At 38.3% G+C, this 26,970-nt stretch overlaps 1 protein-coding gene across 1 annotated transcript in view; it reads left to right on the top strand.

Annotated features, from left to right (window-relative positions):
* Positions 1–26,970, top strand: part of B3GAT2 (beta-1,3-glucuronyltransferase 2) — an 85,109-nt gene that overhangs the window by 23,794 nt on the left and 34,345 nt on the right. The window contains exon 2 of the mRNA XM_072642585.1: positions 21,038–21,182. Coding sequence (XP_072498686.1) covers positions 21,038–21,182 — 145 coding nt within the window. The remainder of the gene's footprint in view (positions 1–21,037; positions 21,183–26,970) is intronic.

Below are 26,970 nucleotides of genomic sequence, written 5' to 3'. Positions count from 1 at the left end.
CAGTACATCTCTCTTTCTCCTTTGTTTTTTTTAGTCACTCCAATGTAATCAACTCATACCCATGATCTCTGTCTACAACTGCCCTAATAAAGATAAAATTCCTATAAGTGACATCTGTCATCTTCCCATATAGGAATGTAAACAGTCAAATTTTACTGACTCTTTTCTGATTTCTTTCATATTTTCCTGAACAAGCTTCATTTGAGTCTTGTTTTGAATGTCAGATTTTCTATTTATCTCTGATTTTTTCATTAGGATTGCTTGAAAGTCTTCTATTTCATTAAATGCCCATTTTCCCCCCTGAAGGATCATACTCAGTGTTTTCTGGGAACATTATTCTTGCTTGTAAAACTAGCTCTTTTTCCTTCCTGAATATCATCCAAAATATAGTATTTCAAATCCTCTTGTGCTTTTACATGAAAGTGGCTAAGTCTTGTATGATCCTCACTGTAGCTTTGTGATATTTGAATGATTTATTTCTGTCTGCTTATGATATTTTTTCTTTATTTGGGAGCTTGGGAATTTGGCTATAATAATGTTAGGAGTTTTCATTTTGGGATCTCTTTCAGGAGGTCATTAGCAGATTTTTGCAATTTCTATTTTACCTTCTGGATATAAGACATTGAGCTATTTTCTTTTATAATTTCTTGAAATAGGATGCCTAGGCTTTTTTTATCATGACTTGGAGGCAGCCCAGTGATTCTTATTTCTCTTGGATCCATTTTTCCATGTTAGTTGTTTTTCCCCTGAGATATTTCACATTTTCTTCTACCTTTTCGTTCCTTTGACAGTGTTTTGCTGTTTCTTGAAGTTTCATGGAGTCATTAGTTTCTACTAGCCCACTTCTAATTTTTAAGGAATTTTTTTCAGTGAATTTGTGTACTTTTTCCATTTGGCTTATTTTTTTTAAGGCAGTCTTCAGTTAATTTTTGTTTCTCATTTGTCTAATTCTGTTTTTAAGGTATTATTTTCTGCCAGTATTTGTTGTGCCTCTTTTACCAAGCTATTAATTTTCTTTTCATAATATTCCTGCATCATTCTCATTTTTTTCTACTGCTCTTATCGTTTTCTTTACCTCTTCCAGGAATTCTTCCTGGGCTTGTGTTCAATTAGCATTTTTTATGAGGCTGTGATTATATTTCACAATGTTGTCTTCTTCTGAGTTTGTGTCTTCCCTTTCTCCACCAATATAGTTTTTTTATGGTCAAGTTCCTTTATTGTTATTTGCTCATTTTTCCAGCCTATTTCTTTACTCTGAACTTTATGTTAAAGTTGGATTCTAGTCCCTGGGTGTGAAAAGGCACTGTCTCAGCTTCAGGCCTTTTTTCTGCTGCTGTTTTCAGAGCTAGTTGGGGGGGAGGGGAGAGTGGGGCTCTATAAGGTTTTTGTGGTTCCAAGATGGTGTCATCCAGGGAGATACGTGGTCACTGCTCTCCTGGACTGTGCTCTGTTCTTTACCCAGGAAGGGCCCCTCGTCCCCTGTAACCACAAGTACTCGTGCTCTTCTCTGCCTTGGAACTGTGACCAGAACCCATTCTCCCTTGTGGCTGACCACAAGCACTCTCCTCTGACCTGGAACTGCAACCCAATGTTGTGCAAGGGCTATAGAGTTGCCAAATAGTACCAGGCCCCGCATCCAATGCCAGCAAAGGGTCCCTTCTAATCTGACTAGTTGTCTCACCCCTTTACCACTCCCAAAGCTGTTGCTGCCACTGCAGTGGCTGCCTTTAAGGCCTGCAGCTGGTTCTGCCTCCAGGCCAGTCACTTGGACTTTTCTTGCCAACCTCCTAAGTTGCCTTGGGCTGGAAAAAATCTCACCCTGACCTTTTATTGGCTCTGCCACTCCAGAATTCAGTTGGAGACAATATTTTAAAGAGGAATGTTGGGAGAATTCAGCTGAATTGCTGCCTTTATTCCACTATCTTGGCTTCACCCATCTCAGATCTTTTTCAAATGAATTGCATTCCATCAATACCTCTCCTATAGTGTACCTGCAGATTTTCTGGCTGTAGGTGTAAGATGTTACATTAATCTCACTTAAATTTTGTCCAATTAGATTCAGTGCAATATTCTAAACCATTATGATCTTTTTAGATCCTGGATGTCATTCAGAAGTCAAAGTGGAGTAGGTAAATTGTAGAGAAAGGAGACCATGAACCCCCTTTAAAGACAGAAAATCCCTTCTTCCCAGAATGCTAGACTATCTAGATAGAGTGTTTATAGTGATTCTTCGCATGCACACACACACACCAACACACACACATACGCACAGATCTTTGTTTTTATATCCACTTCATTTCTAACTATATCCCTCTCTCCTCTTAACCATTAGGCCATTTCTTATAGCAAAGAATTAAAAAAGATGAAAAACACACTGGCAAGATCAACCAGCACGTCAGCTGAGTGTTGCCTTATGTGCAGTCTTCTGCACTCATAGCGCCCGGCTTGTGCAGAGAAGGGAGAGAGTGCATTTTCTTCTGCCTTCTCAAGAACAAAGATTGCTCATATAATTATGCAGCATATAATGGTTTCTGTTGTCCTTCACCTTTACACTGTGTCATTGGGTATAGGCTTCCTGTTTTTTCTTACTTCACTTAGCATCAGTTCATATTGTCTTCCACTATTTCCTTAAATTTTCCGTATTCATGATTTCCTAAAGTACAGGAATATTCCATTGCATTCATGTATTGCGTTTTTTAAAGCCAAGCCCCAAAGGATGAGCCCTGCACTGTTTCTGACCTTGCCAGGGGTCCCTGTCTTTTCTTCTTTAGCTGATAAGAATGACAGTGCAAGGAAGCATGGTCCATCTGTGGACATACTTTATTTACTGCTCAAGTAAACTTGGCATTGCAAGATTAAAATGCCAGTATCATTTTAAAAGGTCAAATGACAGTTTGGTGTGTTTTTATATCTTTGAAAAGTTATTTTGCTACATCTGTTCACACTGGAACAAATGCTGAGAGACACAATTGTGAAGTTTTTCCTGCATTGAAGAGTTTCAGTCTTATCTTGTTGAAAAGCTCTTGTTTCCCAGACTTCCTGACACATACTGTCAGAAGAATTAATGTAGTGCGCCCCGTTTTGTAATTAAGATACACTCATTTTTTTCTTCATAGTTAACATGTAATAACTATTCTTTTCACTACAAGGTTTTTAATTTCCTGTAAAAGTACACTGAAAAGTTAGGTTTTTTTAGGTTTTCTAGGTTTGATTGGGAGAGAGGGGCAGATAGATGTCTCAGTGGATAGAGTACTGGGCTTGGAATAAGGAAGACTTGTCTTCATGAGTTTAAATCTGGCCTAAGACACTTATTAGCTATGCAGCCCTGGGCAAGTCATTTAACTTATTTTGCCTCAGTCCCTCTTCTTTAAAATGAGCTGGAGAAGGAAATGGCAAATCACTCCATTCTCTTTGCCAAGAAAATCCTGAATGGGGTCACAAAGAATTGGACACAACTGAAAAACGACTGAACTGAGGTTTGATTTTTGCTTTAAAAGAGTAATTGAAGGTATTTTAGGGGAAGTAGGGAAGGAAGAGAATCTAGATCTGTTACTTTATTGGTTTGAAGAAATCTCAGTTTGGATATTCCTTCCACCAATGCAGATAAGCAGCTCTATAACTTAACATCTTGGAATAGGAGTTCTTAACTTTTTTTGCATCATGGGCCCCAATGTCAGTTTGGACCTCTTCTAAAATAATGAAAAAAATAAAATACTTAAAAGTTACAAAGGAAACTAAAGGTTACTGAAAATAAAGATAGATGTAATGTTTTCCCATCCAAGTTCATAAACTCTGTCAAATCTCTCAGCCCTTTGTTTAAGAACCTCATTTCATAAAATTGCATGGAGCACCAAGAGGTTAGGTATCACAGAAGCAGAACATGAGAGTTAGAAAGAACCTCAGTAGGCATCTACTCCAGTCCATCCTGAAAAAAAAGAAGTCTCCCTACAAATGTTCTCGATAACTGGTCATCCAGCCTTGACTTGAGGACTTCCCACTAGGAAGGATCCCAGAACCTCTAGAGGCAGCCAAGTTCACTGTGACAGCTCTCATTGTTAAAGTTTTTTCTGACTGTCAAGCCTAAATTTGCTTCTTACGTCTTTTGTTCATTATTCTGAGACCAAACAGAAGAAGGATAATCCTTCTTGAAACCCTTGCAGTGCTACGGACTTCAGAGGGTCTTCAGTAGCTGGGACGGCAACATCCACAGAAACCGTTGTCAGGGCTTCCATCTCCCGCAGGAATGGTTTTCCAGGATGATGGCTTTGAGAACTGGGGTGGGGGTGGAGATTCACATTTCCAGGTGTCTTGGGCTTATTATATACTCATTGTTGGCAGTTGGACAACAGTTGAGGTTGGAGATGCCGAGAAAGATTCTTCACAATGATTGCTGTTCTCCGTGATCTATGTGGGATGTGGATTTGAAGCAGGTCTGGTGATGTGGGGAGGGGGACAGTGGGGGAGGGCCTGGGCTGTCTCCATCAAGCTTAATGGGAGAGGGTAGGAGTGATTTGATTTGACTGCTGCTGCTTCCTGTCCCTCACTTGGGATGCTTCAGTTACGCTGAAGCCCTTCTGGTCTGTAAAACAATGAAATGTTCCCTTAATCTGACTCACTTTATTAGTTGGCTAAAATATATAACTGAAATATATATATGTATACATCTATGTGCATATATAATGTATACATATACACATATATGCACAGAAAGTATGTACTGTTCATTGGATTTTAAAAACAAGATTGTATAATTGATGTTATTTCATGTAGATGAATTTTTCTCTTAAAAAAAACATAAGCTAAGTTTTTTAAGTTAAGGTTTTTTGTTTTAGAAAAAAATACATAGTCCTTGACTGGTTTTCTTTGTCCTTTTAATGTTCCTTGATAGATACAAGGATTCTCATTTCTTGGTCTAAATTAAAACTATTAACATGAAAAAGTTTTCAAAGATGATACAGTTCAACTCCTCCTCTGAGGCTGGAAGAAGTTAAGGGCTAGTTACAGGCAGAGCTTGGATTAGAACCCTGGTTTTCTATTGTTTTCTCCACTGGAGTACAACGTTTTCTTCCTGCTAAATCTCTGTGCTGATGGGCAGGTGTACTTCTATTTAAACAAGACTTAGTTTAAAAAGTTTTATCATTTGAATAATATTTCCCCTTTGGCTTATTGTTAAGATGAAAATGCTTTACCCTCTTATTGATTTTTTGTTAGTAGTGGCTCATAACACTTTAGCCTTCTTTTTCTTCAGTTCCTTCCTTTCTCCAATTAAGTAGTTAATGATCTGTAAATAGAACACAATTTAAAAGAACTCTGTGGTGAATTCTTTTGTAATGTGAATAATCACTTGCCTTTATCTGTTTATCAGTTTGGATATTTTCATTGAAATGAGGCATGTAAGGCATTACATTACTCCTAGTCCTGACCTTGTGAATAGAAACTGTAGGTCACTGTCTCTCAGAAAATCTAGATTCCAGAATGGTACACTCATTGTTCTGTATCATTTTGCATGGTACTAGGAAAAACTTCATTTATATATTTCTTGGAAATATATGTATCCATAATCTTATATTTGTTTGTGTTATATACATACACAAAAAAGACACAAAAACCCAACCAAGTAACAGGTCTGGGCTCTATCCCCTATAGGTATTTGTGTATTTGGTCATTTTTCTTGCGTTCGTGTGCCACTGGTTTTCCAGGTGTATTTGTTGTGGCAAAATCTAAAGAAAAATGGGGAAAAAATAGCAGAATTTCATGGAAGCCCTTAAATGTAAGATAAGAAGGAGAGATATTCAGGATCATAAAGTGTAATACCCCAACCCCATCTTAAAATTAAGAAACAGAGTGTAATGGGGGATAGGAGTTTGCACACACCCCATCAGTTTGCTCTGCTGATGTAACCTCTCAATGGAGGATGCCGGAAAACTTGCTTATGGGAGATTCATGATGATGTGGAAGGGAAGTCTCTTGGTTAGACTGTGGACATACGGATATTTTGTAACTGATCCTAGTCTGCTTAATCATCTGGAAGATGTGAAGCTTTTTTATTGGGTCAGCATCTAATAAGTCTGCTTTCTTGTCTGGAGGATCTTGGTAACTTGTGATCACTGAGTCTGGTGAGGGGTGTTGTAATAAAAGGAAGGGTCTTGGAGCCTTCTGTCCGCTGAAACTCAATGGCCCTTAGAAACAGGCTCCAATCCTTAATCTTCTTATTTATTCTTTTCCAGCGTAGCTGAAGGGGTTAGAGATTTAAACAAAGGAGGAAACTTAGAGGTCGTCTGCTATGTGAGGAAATTCCAGGAGCCAGATATATACCCTTCTCTTCTTTAGTCTTCCCTTCTAACAAAGAAAAACAGTTAAAGCAAACTCCCTGATACAGTATCCAAAAGCATAAACTATATTCTGCACCTTTAGTCAAAGGGAGGGGACAGTGCGTTTCATTGTTCCTTTCCAAAGACAAAAGTTGGTCATTACATTTAATTGGAATTTGGTCACATTGTAATGTTGTTTTCACTTCATTATTGTCATCAGTAATGAAAATTTGGATATATTATCTGTGATGGTATTAATCTTGGGGTCAGAGAGTAATACATCCTAGAGTTTTTATACCATCTGTTAAAATTAATATTACTATGCTCTGTAAGATTTTTATCTAATGACAAATGAGTTGATATACACCTGGAGGAACTAAATTACCATCCATTTTATAAGTGAACTAGGAGAAAAGTTGTATCTAAATGGAAGAGTGACTTACAATCTCTTTAGAAGAATAAATGAAACTAATTCTCCCAACTCTTTTGTAATATTCTCAAGAGCAACGTGAAGCATCATTTCTTGGGTTTTGTGGCCGCTTTGCTTTTTTGCAGTGCTCATGTTGAACACAAGCAAAAAAGACTTCTGTGAGGATATTTGCTATTCACCTCTGTGGAAGAGCATGACGAATTAGAGAAATTCTGTGAAAAACTTGATAACATCCTCAAAACCAGGTCACTAGCTGTATATCACCTAGGTGACTTCAAAGTGAAAGTGGGTATAGGAGAAGCCAGAAAAAAATGTTGGAAAATTTGGTTTGGGACTAAGAAACGTAAGACTAAAGGCTTATTGACTCCTCAGAAGTCTCATGCCAGTGTGTCATGAATGGTTCCTTCAAGAAGAGAGTTGAAAGACACTGGACATGGCATGAAGTGAACAATATTGCATACACACAGAAAAGGAAATTGTCTTTATTTCAAAAACTAAGTAATGACTGATTATAGACATGGGAATTATATCCAGATAACTCATCGGGGCATAGACAAATCGTCTACAGGTTTGAATAAATATTAAATTTAGTATCAAATTAGAAGGTATTTTAAAAAAGAAGATGCTGCATAAAATTAAAACGATGCCAGCCTTACCTGTTGATTCTTTGAAATGAGAACCACAGCCATTGGTTGAAACTGAGACAAAGCAATTGCTACCATAAGGAGACAAGAAAGGCGAGAGACATGGCAGCCAAGAGCAAGTCTCTTTTGCAAAGCATTAGAGAGAAAGACAACAAAACATTATAAGCAAGATCACGTCACAAAGCAGCAAAAAAGCAGTGGAGGGGAAAATGAACCTACAGAAAGTTTAGCAGGAGACCCAAACAAGATTATTCTCAAGAAATGTTATAGGTGAAACTGATTGGAAGAACAACAGAACGGTGAGAAATGGACTCTATTTGCTGTTATTTCTATAATAATATATTCTTACCATTTATGATAAAACCACCACATTTGGACTCAGACTTGGATGTACTATGTGAAGTGGAAATAGCATTGGGGAAAATGAACTCATAGAAAACATCTGTACCCAGCCACAGACATGAGGAAATCTGTGCCCGAGGCAAAAAACATTTAAAGACCTTCAGTAATGGCTTTCCAAAACATCTCATAGAGGATAGGATTCTAAAAATGGATTCTTTGATATACACAACCACAATAAGAACGTTTTCAATAATTCACTGATTATCAATATCAAGTGAGGTTTAAAGCAGGACATATGCTCACTGAAGGCTTTTAACACATCCAAATGGAAAAGGGAAAACCTAAAAACAATGCAGTTCTAGTTGTGTGTGTTGGTAGAGGAAATTTTATTGGGAGTCTTAAGCCCCAGAACGCTACAAGACTTTCTTAGTCAGATCCATGATCCCTCAAATGAGATCAGTCTAGCAGTTCACATAGGAAAAAATGAAGTGGATAAAAGGGAGAAGGAAAGGGAATAAGTAATTATTATAAAGTACCTATAATGTGCCAGGTACTGTGCTAAATAAGCACTTTACAGTGATCTCATTTGATTCTCACAACAACCCTTCAAGGTAGGTGCTATTATTATCCTCATTTTAACATTTGAGGAAGCTAAAGCAGAGTTTAAGTGACTTGCCCAGAGTCACACAGCTGATAGGTATCTGTTCCTGCATTTGAACTCAGGTCTTTCCGACTCCAGTCCCAGGACTCTCTCCACTGTGCAACCTACCTCTAAATGCCAGGTTATGGCATGCTGTTGAATGGGTGAGCAGCGAAATGTGTGTGTGTGTGTGTGTGTGTGTGTGTGTGTGTGTGTGTGTGTGTGTGTGTAAAATAATCTCAGATGGTAGAGTTGGGTCCAAAATTCAACAGGAAGAGGAAAACAGACTGGGCAAAATTTAGGAATTCATAGGGCTCTTTCAGTGATTTCAGGCAGCCTCTCATGCTGTCAAAGCATAGCGTTTTAACTTCACTATTTTTTTCTGGTGAGCCTGTATAGCTATGAATCATTGAACACCATAATCTAAGAAGAATCAAAATTGCATGTGACCCAAAGGGCAATGGAAAGACCTAAGGTGGTTCCAGGTAGGCTATTTCATTTCTGCCACAATGACTTGCCTGTAAGGAGACATGGTAAAAAACACTTTTGACTGAAAAAGGAGGTGGAATATTTATGGCACAAAAGTCAAAGATAAGAGGTGGAAAGGTGTGTGTGCTGGATTCTTATCTATGAAATATTTAAATACCCCCCCCCCAAGAAAAGCCTTTGGTACACTGGGCAGATTCTCTCCGGAAGAATTATCAAAGGATCTGATTAAGAATCACAGAAGATGAGAAGTTATCTGACGAGAAGTTATACACTGGTGGGGAGGGAGTTCCCATGAGGATGAAATTGTGGATCCATTGAGCCATTGAAATATGACTTGAAATGTCAGTGGTAATGCATAGGGACAGGGTCAAAACCAAAGCAGAATTACAGAGTGCATAAAATATGATTTACATTTTAGACCTAGCAGTTTGCCAAGGGTATACATGGCTCTGAATAGAATGACTAGTCTTGAGTGAGTTAAGATTTTCCTCATTGTTTTCAGTAAAGTTTATAGATCTTTGGGTGAAGAAACTGCTTCATTTTTATATTTTTGCCTCCAAGTGCTTAGCACAGTGCCTGCCATATAGCAGACTCTTAAGGTTTGTTGTTGGATTGATAGGTAACTGAGAATGGGTTACGGTTATAGAACTAAGCTTTGGAAATAGCCCTCAATGTGTCTTCTGTTAAAAACAAACAAATTTATATATATATGTGTGTGTGTATATATATATATATATTTTACATTCCCTGAATTTCTCCTTGTATACCCTCTCCCCTTCTTTTCCCAGATAGTAGCTTCATATAACAAAGGATTTTTTTTAAAGAAAAAGAAGTTTAAATTATTTGTAAAAATAATCAACATGTTGAAAAAAATATGCAATATATACAATATTCTACATCCATCGCACTGGCTCTTTTCTTGGTATGGATATCTCCCTAACTCCTAGTTTATTCTTTTCTCTCAATCTCTTAATTGAATCATTGATTCAGTTGATAATTCTTTGAGTTCAAATCTCAGCCTTGCTGCTTACGACCTGAGTTCAAATGTAGGAATAGATAGTTTCTTTCTCTGGGCCTTGACATTATCAGTTATAAAATGAAAGGGTTGGACTGAAATCATTTTCATCTCTTAAGTTCAATGATTTTAGCCTTCATGACCTTGAACAAGTAATTGAACCTTTTTGAGACTGTTTTTTATGACTCTAAAATGAAGGGGTTTAAGTAAAGGTTATCATCACAAAGATCACTGTAAGTAAACATTTAAATGGTTTATGTGAAAGTGTTTTGATGCTTATAAAGCACCGTATAAATGTAAGTTTCTGTTATTTTACAGATGATGAAACGGGCCTGGAATGACTAAGGGGATTTGCTTATAGTCATGTAGCAGAGTTAAGACTAGAACTCAGGTCCTCTAAGAAAGTTTGTTCAGATAGGATTGCTTCAGTAAATAATTGTTGAGAAAATGATGACAATAATTTTTTGACTTCACTTCAGAGTGAATGGCACAAGAGGCATTGGGGAGTAATGGATAACAGAGAGCTGGTCTCAGTGTGTTCAGCTCCTACCTCTGTCACATATTGTGACTCTGGGCAAGTGATCAGTCTCTCCGTGCTCTCGGCTACCTCTTAAGACTGAATTGCAAGGAAGGTGCCAACAGGCAGAGGAAGTTTCATCAAGCAGCCGTTCCGTATATCAATGAAATCCAAGGATCCTGTCCTTTATCTCTATTAGTTAAAAGTAAACCAAGACGATGGCTATTTGCAAGAAGAATAAGAAAGCATATCTAAGACTAAAATATTGCTTTTCAGTTGTAACACATGTACTCTGGACTAAAGCTCCCAGAATAAAGCCAAAGACTTCTAGGTTCTTGGAGTTCCCTAAAGGCTTTGGTGATGTCTTTACTACCATTGGCTTATATTCTACCAGTCTTGTTCCTCATTATTTGGTAATGGGAACTAGTACCCTTTAATCACTTAACATCAAAAAGTTTTACAACTTGGAGGTAACACATCAAACCTACCAGAGTGACTAACATGACAAAACAGGAAAATGATAAATGTTGGAGAAGATGTGGGAAAGTTGGAACACTAATTCATTGTTGGTGGAGCTGTGAGCTGATCCAACCATTCTGGAGAACAGTTTGGAACTATACCCAAAAGGCCATAAAAATATGCATATCCTTTGTCCCAGCAATATTACTTCTAAGTCTGTGTCCCAAAAAGATCATAAAAAAGGGAAAAGGACTCACATATACAAAAAATTTATAGCAGTTCTTTTTGTGGTGGACAAGAACTGGAAATGGAGGAGAGGCCGATCAGTTGGGGAATGGCTGAACAAGTGGTGCTAAATAAATGTAATGGAATACTATTGTACTGTAAGAAATGATGAACAGGTGGATTTCAGAAAAACCTGCAAAGACTTATATGAACTGATACTGAGTGAAGTGAGCAGAACCAGGAGAACATTATACATAGTTAACAGCCACAGTGTGCAAGGACTGTTTTTGATAGACTTAGCCCCTTCTCAGCCATGCGAAGACCTAACACAATTCCAAAGGATTCATAATGCAAAACGCCATCCACATCTAGAGAAAAAACTAGGGAGTCAGAACACAGAATGAAGCAGACTGTTTTCTCTTTTGTTATGTTTTGTTTTGTTTTTCTCATGGTTTCTCCCATTCATTATAATTCTTCTATGCGACATGACTAATGTGAAAATGTGTTCAATAAGAATGTTTTTGTAGAGTCCATATCAGACGCATGCCATCGTGGAGAGGGAAGGCGGAGTGAGAGGGGAAAGATTTTAAAACTTGTGGGGATTGTTGAAAACTGAAAACAAATTAATAAATTTTGGGGGGAAATCAAATAGTTTTAGAAAGGAATACTTCAAAGATATAGGAAGAAGGAAAACACAAGCACTTCCCTCCAATACCTTGGGGGCACACGCTTCCCTCTCCTACACTGAGGTAGGAGACTGAACTCTGGGGAATATGACCTCAGATCTAGCACAGTTTCTACGTTCTTAGTCCCACCAAGTTCATATCCAAATACAACACTGCTGTCAAATGAGTCTTTGTCTCAGCTACCCCTGAACTGAGTCCTGAAGTTCGTTCCCTGCTCCTTAGTACATCAGTGCTGAGCTGGCTTCAAAACCTGAATTGTGAGACGCTGGAATTCCTGAGGCTTGCTCTCCTGATCTCTCAATACATATCAGATTGGAGTTTCTAATCTCCTCACCTAAAATGGGAGAGAACAAACAACAAGGCAAAAGAACAGACCTGTTTTAAAGGGACCACCTATTGGTTTCAGAGGGGAGAAGGCCTAAGATCTCTCCTGTTACAACATTGTTTCATTGGAAAACGAAGTAACAAAACTAAGAGAGAGAGCAGCTGAAGAGTATGGCCAAGACCAACTAAAGCCTTTTGAAGGCACCTTAAGTATCAATCAGTTCTGCAAATGCAGTCAGTCACAGAGGTTGCCATGTTCCACATGATTAGCAGACCAGAACCAGTGATAGTATGTCTGTGTATGCTCCGTAGTCATTCCGAGGTACTTGTGTTACCTGTCATCACAACTCTCCTGGAGGCAAGATTCTCAGCCCCTCCGTGTGGGGCAAGGGCAGGGATAGCCAAGACAAGAACTCATGTGATGGCCGTCTTCTATTTGGATATAAACTTGGTGGGACCAGGTATGTAGAAACCGTGTGCTAGGTCTGAGCCCGCTCTCCTCAGAAACTGAGGTGGAATAGGGAAGAATGTGCCCCCAAGACAGTAGAGAGACATGTTTGGGGTTTTGTTCTTCCTGTATCCTTAAAGTATTCCTTTCTAAAAACTATTGGAGGTTAAGTGATTAAAAGGCAATAGGACACTAGCCCGGAAAAGACGGCACTCCTGGATTAATATCAGAAACACTTTGTATGTACCCAGCCTTGTTGTGCAGCATCATTTCCATTCCTCTATCCTCCGGTTAACAATTGAACTTCTGAGTGATTTCTCAGCTTTATAAGACTATCATGCTTGGGCAGAAAGCTTATGGAAGGAATGAGCCTATAATGAAATGGAACTTTTTCTTCAATAATATCATAATTGGAATTAAATGTGTTGGTTCCTGCTTTTCCTTCCACTTGACAAAAAGATTCAGCTTTTAAACACTATGGTGAAATCTCATAAGTGTTCGCACTGCTCAGTTTTACTTAATATAATGGGAAAAGAAAAGAAACAAGCATGGCAACTAATCTGTCTGTTACATATTGTGTCACTTATATGTGCACGTGTGTATATATGTGTGTAGGTGTGTGTGTGTGTGTATGTATCATTGTCACTAGTGGTAGGTTAGAATGTGATTGATGGTTTCTTTCTCAGCAGAGACTAGATGGTTACTGGTTGTATTGGTTTAGAAAACAATGGAAAGGGGGCAGCTAGGTGACAACTGCCCTGGCCCTGGAGTCAGGAGGATTTGATTTCAAATCCAGCCTCACACACTTACTTGCTATGTGGCTCTGGACAAGTCACTTAACTCCAATTGCCAAAAAAAAAAAAAAAATGGGAAGAATCTTCAGCAGAAGTTGGAGTGGTCCCAAGCTGGAGGAAGGTTACAAAGAGAGAATAATTGTATGTAGAGAATTCTGACTAGTTTTTGTAGTGTGTGTATACACACACACACACACACACACACACACAGGAATTAGATCTGAAAGGGAGCTTACAGATCTAATCCAACTTCCTCATTTTCTAGACATGGCAACTGAGGCTAGAGAGGATAGTGGCTTGCTTAATTAACATTAAACCAGGTAATTAGCTGAGAAAGAAATCAGGTCTTCTGATTCATTCATTGCTCATTGTTTATTTTAAATTGTGATGATTATCATCATTTGCAAAATAAGGTGGCTGGTTAAAATCTTTTGCAAGTATTTTTAAAAGCTGTTGCTACGTTAAATGATTGACTGATGGCCCTCAGAATTTCTGTGCCATGGAAATACTGAATTGCCTGAATCTGAACAGTCAAGCTGCATCCATGGAGATATAGTGAAATCAGACACAGAAAGCAACATGTAGAATGAACAACGGTAAAAAAAAAAAAAGGGAAAAGCCACTTTGAAGGAAATGTCTGACAGACTGCATAACCAAAAAGAAAAAAAATAGCAGATGTATTATTAGTTGTCCATTCTATAGCAAAATGATGGCCAGTGTTAAAACACATAAGCCTCATTTACTTGCTAGATGGGAATACATCAAGGATGTTTATAGGCAGGAGATGCCAGGGAAAGGACCCTAGCTTTAGATTGTAGAGAACTTATTCCTATGTATAGCTGAATGGACCTCTAAGTGCCCGACATGATTTTTTTACAGTGTTCTTTCCTTCATTAATGTGTTTGACCCTGCTAATTTGCACATCTGAAGAACTGTTCAATTCTGGATGTCACATAAAAGAGAGACACTGACCACTGGAGACCATGCCGTGTAAGGGATGATTTAAGGAACTCTGGTTGTTTAGCCTAGAGAGGAGGAGATGTAGTGGGGACGTGGGATCTGCCTTCAGATATTTAAACGGCTGTCTCCTTGAAGGAAGGAATAGACTTATTTGCTTAGCCACATAAGGCAAAACTAGGAGGAATGAGGAAAAGATGAAGAAAGGCATATTTTAGCTCCCTAGAAGGAGCCACTTCCTAACAGGGTTATCCAGTGGGATTTTTCATCATTGGAAATCTTCAAGGATAAGCTGGACATGATTACTTGTCAGAGTTGTACTAGAAACTCTCATTCTTTTCTAAGATATGCTAGATAGCCTCTCTGATTCTTTTTAAAGAACTCAAGTCGATGCCAGGTCTTCTTTTGTCTTCCATTTTATAGGGCTAATCATCTTTGAAGTAAGAAACTACATGTATAATCTTGAATAGGGTAATGAAGAGTCTGGCAAGACTGACATGAATCAACAACAACAACCTTGGAAAAATGATAGTCATTTTTGTTTTTGTTTAGTTATTTTGGTCGTATCCAAGTCTTCATGATCCCATTTAGGGAGTTTTCTTGGCAGAGATACTGGAGTAGTTTGCCATTTCCTTCTCTAGCTCCTTTTATAGATAAGGAAACTAAGGCAAACAGGGTTAAGTGACTTGCCCAGGGTCATAGCTACTAAGTATCTGAGGCCAGATTTGAACTCAAGAAGAAGAGTCTGGCAATCTATCCATGAGTTGCCCCCTAGATAGCCATAGATTTCTCAGAAAAAAAATTCTTTAACGCCAGTTTTCCCCACAAATAGGTTAAAGTGCTTTGCAAACTTTAAGATTAGATAATGATGATCTTTTAATTTTTTCCCCTCTTTTATCCCAAACACAATCTGACAGTTACTTAAGACACAGTCTTATGAAACTTTTAAGTAAATGAAGAGACTATGATGCACTCTGCTCCAAAACCTGAGTGGATGCCAGAACATAAGCTAAAATGATTGTAAGAAGGATTGGGTTATACACAAGAAAGAAGCAAGCGTTGGTAAGGTTCAACAGACACTGGAGAAAAGAAAGGTCACAGAGCCTCCTTCCCTGGACATTTTTAAGGATAGGCATAAATTCACACCATCCCTGGGCTGACCTAAATGATGTTTAGCCTGGAGGAGTGTCCGTCTGTTTCTAGATAACCTTTATGTCTTTTCCAGGCCAATGAACCTATGGAATGAATACTGGCAGTGAATTATAGCTGGTTATTTTTGATCTTTTCACACTAGCATGTGGGTTTATTTGGGACTGGAGGGAGCAGAAAAAAATAAAAGAAAGGAGGAACTGCTTGGTCAAATTGATAAGTTTGGTGAAAGGGCTGTAGATTTGGAAATGGAAGTGACCTTTGAGGCCATCTCGTCCGGCACCCTCATTTTACAAAAGAAGAATCTGAGGTGGCTTGGCCAAGGTCACACAGGTGACTGTATCAGGTCAAGGCCAGGGTCACACAGATAACCTTCCAGTAGCAGAGCTGGAATTTGAATCCAAGTCCTCTGATCCAAGATCCAGAAATTTTTCTAGCTGTTCCCTGTTGCTTTAGTGGAAGGAGAAGGGAAGCCAGACATGCAGGCAATGCTATTATTAAAAGCTATTTAAAAAAAAATAGTCCCCTCCTTTCTGACTGGACCTTGATTTCCAAATCCTACATTTTGCTATTTAGACGTATAAGGTGTAAAATGTGGTAGATTTCATGTAACTGCTGCTTCACATTAAGGGACTAACTAGACTTTTAAGTGCCTAGGAGCATTTTCATTCAATGAAAGCATTTTTATAGTTAATGGTAACAGTGAGTTACGTTTGTTCCCCCTTCACTGTAGAGAAAGTGGCTGTCAAGGAATTCCTTAAAGAGCATAGATTGAGTGAAAAGGACACAGAACAAAGGATATATCGAAAGGGTGAAATGAAGAGGTTCTGTAAATAGCTGCACTATTTTCCTTTGAAATGTCTGGCAAGCTCTCTCCTGAAGAGAGGATGCATAGGCCAGTATTATGTGCTTATGAATGTGATTGGGAATTCAACATTGAGTCCTGGAAAACAAACAAAAATGTGTTTTTCCCCCTAAGGGCATCTGGAGCTCTTTCAGTTGTGAAGTGTAATGTGACAAATCATGATTTCTTTTAACATATTCAGAAAAAGAAATCGATCTTCCTAGTTTACCTCTAGCTAACAGACACCAACTCCCTCTCACTCTCTTCATCCTAAAGGAAAGTAAAACAGGGATGCGTGTAAGACTTACAGTAGTACTTTCTCTGGAGATTTTGAAAGATATTGGTTGAACCCTATCTGCTATGAAACAACATGTAATGGGTTCCAGTTCTAATGGCTGCCATCTTTTAAGTTGCTAGACTAGGCAAAGTTGGTTTTAAAGTGTATTCTGCCAGCTTCTCCTCTTATGTGAGAAGCCCAGTACAGATTGAAACCCTAGAATCTCTGTTGCTTCAAGATTCAGCAGCTCAAGCCTCACCCTCAGAATGAAGCCTTTACTCATCCTTCCAACCACCAGGACCCCCTCCTCTCACCAAATTACTTTGTTTTTATCTTTCGTATTTCTGCATGTGTACACATTGTCTCCCCAATATAACTTAAGCTCCTTGAACGTAGGGACTGTTTCACTTTTCTTTTTGTATCTGGCATGGTTGCCTAGCGTATAATAGGTACATAATAAATACTTATTGCTATCTAGGTTTTCTTGAAATGGAAATGTATTGTTTTGTATTGAATTCTTTCCTATGGTCTTCTACGTATGAAGCAATGTTTTGGGTTTTTTTTTCTTTTCTCATTTTGTATTTAAATTGAAAATAAAAATATTAAAAATACTTATTGGGTTATTGCCTACCTTCTAAATATTAGCTTTAAGTGCTCTACAGTCATTTTATCCTCACAATGGCCCATTTTACAGATGAGAAAACTGATGCACAGTTAAGTGATTTGCCCAGGATCACACATGTAGTAAGAGTTTGAAGCTGGATTTCAATTCAGGTCTTCCTAACTCTTAAATTCAGTACTCTCTCCACTGCACCACCTAGCTGTTTCTAGGTGCAAAGCATCTTTCTCTAGTACTGGGAGAATACAAAGAATTCTGACATGGTGCATTGCTTGCCATCAAAGAGTTTAAAATTTAATTGTAAAGACTGAATAGGGATGCAATTTTCTTGGAATGTCTGTAGTCAGGGGCATTTTGGGGATCAAGAAAATGGAAATCTGAGAAGAAACTTAAGTGTATCTAATCCTTTTTTTTAAAGTATCTTTTACAGATCCAAAGTCACTTTGTTAGTCTAAAATAATGTTAAATAAAAATGCAATAGATTTAAATTGCTTTGTTCATAAAATTCTAACATTATATTTAGAGCTGTGAGAGACTTGCCCTTCCCCCAGAACACACATACACACAATGAAAAACTGATTTTTGTTTTTCCTGGGCATTCACATCCTTTGGAAGTACAAGGGTAAATACAGGAGAGGTTAAGTAGTGATACAAGAGTTAAACAACTGTTCTAGGCAATACAAGAAGTAGTACACAGCAGTTGTCATGAGAGACAGCAAGTACTATGTGTTCAGAGAAGGGAGAATTCACTAGACAAAACCTCCATTCCATTGAGTGGCTGAGAAATGGGGTGTTGTGGCTGAGGGTTAACCAGTCTTGGTGTCACTTTACTGGGGTTTTTTTTAATGTTTTGTCGATGCTTTCTGTTTTTGATATCCCTATCTCTTCTTAATACCTCCCAAAAAGTCATTAAAAACTTTCAGTAATGCCTGCAGCCTTGCTTTAGTGAGACCAATTGACTGCAGTTCAATTTAAGAAGCATTTATGAAGCACCTAAGATGTACTAGGCATTTTGCTGGGAAGGGATTCAGGGAGATGGGAGTGGGGATGAGGAAAGACATCCTTCATAAAGGCAGGGAAGCACAGGAGACAATGCTGCATCTGGGAAGACTAAAGCAGGCCAGTCAGGCAAAGAATGTGTGAGAAGGATCAGTAGGAAAGAAAGAAGTCTACATCTTTCTCATGCTGTCTTATACAGTTTCAGGATTGCGATTCTGAACATCAGTGATTGTTACACTGCAGATGTTTTGTAGATGCAGAAGTTGTAGGAAAATGGACCAAATCACTAATAATGATAAAAATATTATTATAACCGGCATTTATGTGTTTTTATAAATATGATCCCATCTGATCCTTACAACTCTAAGAGAGAGGTGCTTTTACTATCCCTATTTCACAGTTGAGGAAACTGAAGCAGAGGTTAAATGACTTAGCCAGGGTCATACAGCTAGAGTTGTCCTGAGCTCATCATGGTAATAACATTAATGATATCTATATAAAGCTTTGAGATTTGCAAAGTGCTTTGCACATATTATCCCATTTGATCCTCACAACCATACTGTAAGGTAGGTGCTGTTATTAGCTTCATTTTACAGATATAGAGAATGACACAGAAAGGTTAAATGATTTGCCTACAGTTACACAACTAATGTTTGAGGTCTGATTCCAGGTCTCATACTTTATCCAATCCAGCCATTTCAATCATGTCTGACTCTTGGTGACCCCATTTGGGGTTTTCTTGGAAAAGATGTGGAGTAGTTTGCCATTTACTTCTGCAGTTCATTTTACAGATGAGGAAACTGAGGCAAACAGGGCTAAGTGACTTGCCCAGGGTCACACAGCTAGTAAGTATCTGAGTCCAGATTTGAACTCATGAGCATTAGTCTTACTGACTCCAAGCCCAGTGCTTTTATTCCATGTCACCTGCGTGCTCATGCTGCCACCTAGCTGGCATGGTTAGTATTCAGGATGGCTTTTTTCCCCAACAGAAAACAATGCCTGATATCAGCATCCTTTTTGTGATTTATCCAACAGGCTAGCAACAAAAACACCAATTAATCGAAGGGGATTCAATGAGTTTTTATTCAGTGAGATTTACAACAGGCTAAATGAGTCCTTCCTATTGTTAATGTCCGCTAGCCTTCTGACCCTGATGTTTTAGCAAGTCATAGGGCAGCTGAGTGGTGCAGTGGATAGAGCACCAGTACAGGAGGCAGAGGACCTGAGTACAAATCTCACCTCAGACACTTGACGCTCACTAGCTGTGTGACCTTGGGCAAGTCACTTAACCCCAATTGCCTCATCCTGCGTCATCTCCAGTCGTCCTGATGAATATCTGGTCACTGGATTCAGATGACTCTGGAGGAGAAGTGAGGCTGGTGACCTGCACAGCCCTCCCTCCCTCAAAACAAAGTCAAATGCAAGTCATGTCATTATTTCTCTGATGGCATGGTCTTCTTCGGCAACGAAAGACGAACATACACACACACACAGCAAGTCGTAAGACTTGAAGGTAACAGGAATTTGGATCCATTGACCACTTGTCAGAAATTGTGTATAGGGGATTTCTGTTCTGATACAAGTGAGAATAGATGATCTTTGGTGTCCCTTCTAACTCAGAGATTGTGTCATTTAAATATCTAAAATGCTGCATCTCTATGAGTCATATATTACCAGAGGATAAAAGTGGAGATTGGAAAACCACTTGCCAGGATTTTTATAGAACAGATCATTCTTCAGGTGTAGACCAGACTAGGTGGCTTCTCAAGTGCCTTTCAGCTCTGAGATTCTGTGATTCAAACCTTGGCGTCTTGAAGAGTACTTAATGCCCTTTTGGACCATAAAATAAAGTGTGTGTGTGTGTGTGTGTGTGTGTGTGTGTGTGTGTGTGTGTGTGTGTGTGTGTGTGTGTGTGTGTGTGTGTGTGTGTGTGTGTATATATATATATATATATATATATATATATATATATATAAAATTTAAACCCAGTCCAAGATACTTGTGAATCTGTGTTACTATAAGAAAGGAAAGTTTTAGTTGCAACCAAGTGAAGTTTTAGCTTTTAGGTAATTGTTTTTTACAGGACCTGTGATTTTATGGGTAAAGGGAATCCCCAATGAAATTGGGCAGATGGTTGGTTGTCTTTTCTGCAACTTACAGTCTTTTTAAAAAATAATAAATTTATTTATTTTTACATATATTTATAGTCTGTCCCTGCTGCTCAGTCTCCCTTTCTCCCCATTGAACAATCCAAACCAGAAAAATTCCCACTTTGAGCTGCTCAAAAATGTATGATTCTCTACATTTTAATGCAATTTAAAATCTTAGAATTTCCTGGCGGGGGTACGAATGTTAAGTGAATTGCCCAGGGTTACTTAGGCAGTCCCAGTCCAAGGCCTGGCTTTAACCCAGAGTTTTCAGACTCCAAGGCCAGATTTTTATCTTTTATGCCACATTCCCTCTCTCCAGGTAGATATGAAATTCTAAAAAAGGTAGCATTGGGGTAGGGAGTGACATGGGGAAATTGAATGATGTTATGTTACTAAAAATGAAGCCAGAAGATGAAGAGCCTGACATTCATTAGTGATTTTTTAAAAAATATTGACCCTCACTTTACTACTTTCAGAGCCAGAGTCTTCCAAACAAATACGTAAATGAATTTGTTCTCAGTTATTTGCACAAAGCCTGCAAATAATTTTGCGTTAATCTAGCAACGCAGAATGTAGCTGATGGGTCAAAGATCTTTCCATAATCGGAAATATCCAGATTTGGTCTCTAAGGATAGATACAAAAGGCTACTTCCATGCTCCCCTTCTGTAATTAATTTCCTAAAATATTTACATCAGAGCTTTTTTTCTCTTCTCATAGATGCGTACAACACGAAAGGTCTCTGTCTGGCCAGTGGGTCTTGTCGGCGGGCGGCGCTATGAACGCCCTTTAGTGGAAAATGGCAAAGTCGTGGGCTGGTACACAGGCTGGAGAGCTGATAGGCCATTCGCCATAGACATGGCAGGTAAGTGGGCACCAGTGGCATCCTTTTTTTGTCATAAATCTTGTTCTTATCCCCTTTTTGTTTAGAAACCCAACCATGCAAACAAGAATTATAACTCTAAAAAACAAATTGGAATCCACATGCCCCTGAAATTACACTTTTCACTATTTTGGCCTAATGAACATTTAACAAACCATTGAATGTAGTCAGTTAGGAAAAGTGGCAATTTATTAAGCAAGTAGAAAATGCTTATATCATATGTATTTCACTACCATTATTACCTCTGCTCTTGGGTAGAGGGTAGGTTGACTGAAAAATGAAAATTAATCCTGTGTACACTGATTATCTCCAGTATGTACAAGACTTTTTAAAAAATGCAGTACATATCTGTTTCTTTTTTAAGAAGTGGTTGCTAAAATATGAAATTGGATTATAAATCTTTTGTTTATTTACTTTCTGCATGTAGTCTTTTCTGTTTGCATTCTGTAACCAGCGCTAGCAAGTGGAATGGGGCCTTTGACAGGACACGTGTCCAAAGAAGCTGCTTTATCATGAAATGACTCATTTTCTGTGGGATATATAAAATGATGACAGTGATAACTGTGGCAGGATATACTTTGAAACACAAGGCGTAGTGGAAAAATCATTGACATCTACAACCCACTAGATGAAGGCAGAAAAGCTTCAAAATTGATGTCATCAATCTTCAATCGTAAAGCATAGTTCTGTCTTTCTGTCAGCCCATGCTTGGTCAATGTTTTGTGTGTACATCTCAACTGCAAGACAGAATCCCCAGTGCTCAGAATTCTAATGTGGCAACAGCAGTTTTCCTAACTAGAGAAGGATTGCAGGAATTACATGACTTCCAAAAGGGAGTTACTCTTATTAGTATTTTGGTAATGGAGGTCCAGTGATACATCATGGGAAAATGGAAGGCAGTAGTGTCAAGAAACCTGTTTCCATCCTAACAAGCTAGTACCCAGGATAGCTGCTCTCACTATTTATCCAAACTTTACTGTTTAATCCTTTTCCCTACTACCTGAATTTGGATAACATTTCAACTCAAGAATTATGTATGATGATGAATTTTTGAGAAGTGTAACTCTGTAAAAACTATGAATAAGTGCAAACGACAGCATGGAATGAGAGCATTTTCTCCTTTGAGCTCAGTGAAGGAGAGAACAGGAGGCCAGGCTTGGTGGCAGAAATTCAAAACTTCAGATCAATAAGCATTTATTAAGAGCCTTTTATGTATCAGCCATTGTAATGGGCACTGGGGAGACAGAAAAAGAATGAAACAATTCCTGACCTTAAGAAGCTTCCATTCTCTAGGGGGAGACATGTACACATGCAAGTACAGTATATACAAAAGAGGTATGAGGTGATATTTTGATGGGGAAGAAACTAGCAAGTGGGTGAGGCCAGGAAAGGTCTCCTATATAGGGGGAAGCACTTGAGCTAGGCTTTTAAGGAAGCTAATGATACGAAGGAACAGAAATGAGGAGGGAATGTATTTCAGGGATAAGGAATAGCCTGAAGAGGGTGATAGAATTTCATGTGTCAGAAATAGCAAGAGAACCAGCGTGGGGCTGGAAGGATATTCTCATTGTGCATTTTTTCTGGCTCATCCCCCTCCGTGCTCGGAATTCTCTCCTTCCTCTTCTCCATCCCCTAGCTTCCCTACCTTTCTTCATTTCTCAGCTAAAATCCCACCTTCTGCAAGAAGCCTTTCATGGTCCTTTTTAATGATAGTGCCTTCCCCCTGACATTTTTTCCAATTTCATATCTATATATCTTGTTTTTACAGTTATTTGCATGTTGTCTCCACCAGTTTTTGTTTTTGCCTTTCTTTGTATCCCTGGTGTTTAATACAGTGCCTAGAGTGTAAGCTATTTGAGAACAAGGATTCCATCGTATTCCCTAGATCCCACTACAGTGCCTTGTAATCAGTCAGTCAAACAATAAGCATTTATTAAATGTGTGTCATGTACTTGGCGCTGTGGTAGGTGCTAGAAATGTACAAACATAGTTCCTGCCTACAAGAAGCTTACATTAGGCTGAGCACATAGTAGGTAATAAATATTTGTTGAATGAATGAATGAATGATAGATAAGCCTTCTGTTATATATGTTCTTTTCTCTCCACTCAAAAAACTACCTTCTTCTACCCTTCCCCCAATACAGGCCCTCATCACCCCTGGATTACTGCAGTAGTTTTCTGAGTGATCTCCTAGCATTGTCTTTCCCTGTTTCCAGTATCTGCCTCAGTTTCCTCAGTTGTTAAATGAGAATAATAAAAGTACCTACCTCCCAGGGTTGTTGTAAGGCTATCAATAAGATGATATTTGTAAAGTGATTAACACAGTGCCTGGCACATAGTAGACTTTATATAAATGCCAGTGATTTTTATTAATAATAATAACAATTAAGAAAATAACAATAATGTCATTTACTTCCATCTACATACACTAAAGTACCACTTCCCTAGCCTGATTCCCTCTCTTGCTCTTGCACTGAAGTACCTAGTGTACTCTGCCCTCTCACTAAGGTCTCTTACCTCCCTTGGCTTCCTTCCAAATTTCCCTTCAAATCCCACTTCCTTCAGTTGGTCTTTCTCAGTTTCTGCTCTTTCATCCTGGTGTTTTCCTTTTGAGATTATCTTCCATATGTCTGTACATAGTTACTTATGTGTTGTCTCCTTCATTACAACATGAGCTTGAGATAGTACGTTTTTGCATTTCTTTATATCCTCATAGCTTTGCATTTGTGCCTGGCACATGGTAAGTGCTTCATGTTTGTTGACAGACTGAAGCATTGATAAAGATCCCGAAGGCAGACTTGGTCCTCTCCCTAGCACTGTACAACTTCTCTTTATTTATATGGCTGTGAGATAGCTGTATTGGTTTGTAAATATTTTTTTTTTTTGATTCAGTCATAGGCCCAGTTACACAAAGCAGTTACATACTCTCAAGTGAAACAATTTAGACCAATATTTTAATTTGGCTTGACATGCAGAGCAATTCTGTTGGCGTGTCAGATTTTGAATCTTGTCACTTCTGTAGAATGGTTGCTTGAGAGATTGAAATTTGTAATAACAGCATCTGATAGAGGTCTGAATTCAGAACTTGTGGTGAAAGAACGTTTTGAATTATGTGAAATTTCTGTGTTTGCCTCCTTAAAAAAATCATTTTTGTATTGAGTGAGCTGTGTCTCATATTTTATTCAGAGAAGGAGGGAACCTGTCCTATAGACCTCCATCACATCCTCCTGATATGGCAAGGACCCTGAGTTCTTAAAAAGCTGTGTCAGTGGACCTCAAACTCCATCTGAGCTTCCTAAGCCAGAATGGGGTCACCTGCAGACTTGGCAATGAACTTATGTGTCTTTGGTTCAGCATAGATAAGTTCTAAAAGATAATAAAATAATAAAATGAGCCACCAGAGCCATAGTTAACTCTTGAAATAATCTAGTAAATGAGAAAGAGAGATTTTGGGATAATAGAATCATAGCTTTAGAGCTTAAAGTAATGATAGAAGTAATACAATTCAACCTTCTCATTTTACAGACGTGAAAACTGAGATTGACAGGGGTTAAGTGACTTGCCCAAGGTCATGCAGGTATTATGAAGGATCAAATGAAGAAGCATTTATTTATAAAATGCTCACTTTGTGCAAGTGTGTGGCAGAGCAGCAGTTCCACCCCATGTCTTGCATCTAGATATCCACTGATTGTTCCCTGAATCAGGAGAGGGAAGACTTAGTCCAGTGAAATCTCAGATCTTTGGAAAACTAAAAAAAAGAGTTGGGGGAGGGTAGAAGAGGTGCAGCAACATGGAATGAAAGAACCCAAGTGGGAATAAGAAACCTTGATTCCAGGTCTGGTTCTACCAATAGCTACCATTCATTCTGTAAATTTGGTCAACTCTCTTAATCCTCATAAAGTGTTCATTTCCTCATCTGTAAAACAGGTGTGAGAAGGTAGAGAAATAAAGCTCTGAAACTATGGTTCTGTAATTGTTAAAAACCTTATAATGGTTACATGAACGAATGCGACTATAAAAAATGTGGAAGCATTTCTTGTCTACTTTGTACACAATGTGACTATGATATTTTTTTAAAGACTGTAAACTTTTTTTTTGTCTTTTATATCCTGGGATGCTGCCATTTTTTTTATTCTGAACCTAACAAATGCTAAATGAGACAAGCATTTCAATAATCAAAGTAGAACAGAAAAAAAGAGGATTTGCATATGAAAATGTGAATCTGTGCAACATATAACTTGTTTCTCCCAATATACAATAAATTCTGCATGTTAATTATATACTTTTCCTACTTCTCTACATTTCCTACTGACTTCTCTTCTGTATATTTTTGAAAATGCTTGCCTTGTTTTTCCAAGTTTCTCTTTGGTCTCCTTTTGGCAACTCTGTTGTAATTCTCCACTTCTCGTAAAACTTCCCTGCCCCCCAAAAAAGTGTTTTTTGAAAGAAATACAAATAAATCCCTTGTATTAAATATGCATAACCAAGAAAGATAAATCCTGACATGAGCCATGTCTGAAAATATCTCGTTTTGCATTTGATGTTACCACTTTGCTGTCAGGAGATGAGTAGCTTGATTCACTGATGGTCCTCTGGAACTGAGGCTGGTCATTACATTGATTAGTCATTCTGGGTGGTTTTTTACTGTTGTCAGTTGTTCTTTGGATTCTGCTCTCTTCCCTCTGAGTCAGTTGATGCAAATCTTCCCAGGTTTCTCTGAAGCCATCCTTTCTGTCATGTCTTACAGCACAGTGATGTTCCATTGTATTACATATCATCATTTGTTCAGTCATTCCTCAGCTGATAGAAACTCCCATCAGCCTCTAGTTCTCTGCCATTACAAAAAGAGGTGCTATTAGTATTTTTGCTTATATGGATACTTTTCTTCTTTTTTTAAAAAAAAATCTCTTTAAGGATTAATAATTATATCCTTGAGTCAGAGTATTCTCAGTTTAGGGACCTTTGAACATAATTCCAGATTGCTTTCCAGATGTCTAGACCAATCTATACCTCCACTGATAATAAATTAGTGTGCATCATTTTTATGGCTTTTGCAACATTTACCATTTTCCTTTTTATTTTTTATTTTTTGTGTGATTTTTGCCAATTTGAGGGGTATACAATAGAATTGAGACAGGTAGAATCTGAAATAATTGATTGAAGAAACAAAGGTTTGAGCTTCTGAGCATATCCATTTATTAAGCAATGCTTGCCAGTTGTGTAACAAAGCAGGACCATGTCTCCTCCACTTGGCACTAGACCTCAAATGCAGGTGTAGATAAATTTTTATGCATTGAAAGAAAAAAATTAAAACTTGAGTATATAAACCAGCATACAAGATTAAGTAAGATTAGGAACTTACCAAGTTGGAAGGCAGAGAGCCAACAGGTACAATTCCCTGAAATAAAAGAAAGTGTCACTTCTTCTGCTCCCAGCTATCTGTATTCAATCAAAGGAACAAGGAAACCGTAACTGATTGACCAGTAGGTGGCCAGTTTTCCGATAAGACTTATGGGTTGCTTAAGATCCGTAATTGTGAGAAAACTCCTTGCATTAATCTTTAGATCTAGCTACATTTCCAGTCAGCATAACCTCTAGGTCCTTAATTAAGAATCTCTAAGCAGCAGGTAGAGGTGACCCAGCTTCCCAGCCATACAGATCTAGGTTCTAACAGTGCTATAAAGTTTTCTCACAATTCCTGTAATTGAAAAAGTTTTCCCACAAGACACAAATTTGGCTGGACCCATAATTGAAAAGAAAGGGAACTCAG

This window comes from Notamacropus eugenii, chromosome 2 (genome assembly GCF_028372415.1).
Source record: "Notamacropus eugenii isolate mMacEug1 chromosome 2, mMacEug1.pri_v2, whole genome shotgun sequence".
Taxonomy (NCBI): Eukaryota; Metazoa; Chordata; class Mammalia; order Diprotodontia; family Macropodidae; genus Notamacropus; species Notamacropus eugenii.
Note: the sequence above shows the minus strand (reverse complement) of the source record. Positions and strands in the feature narration are given on the sequence as shown.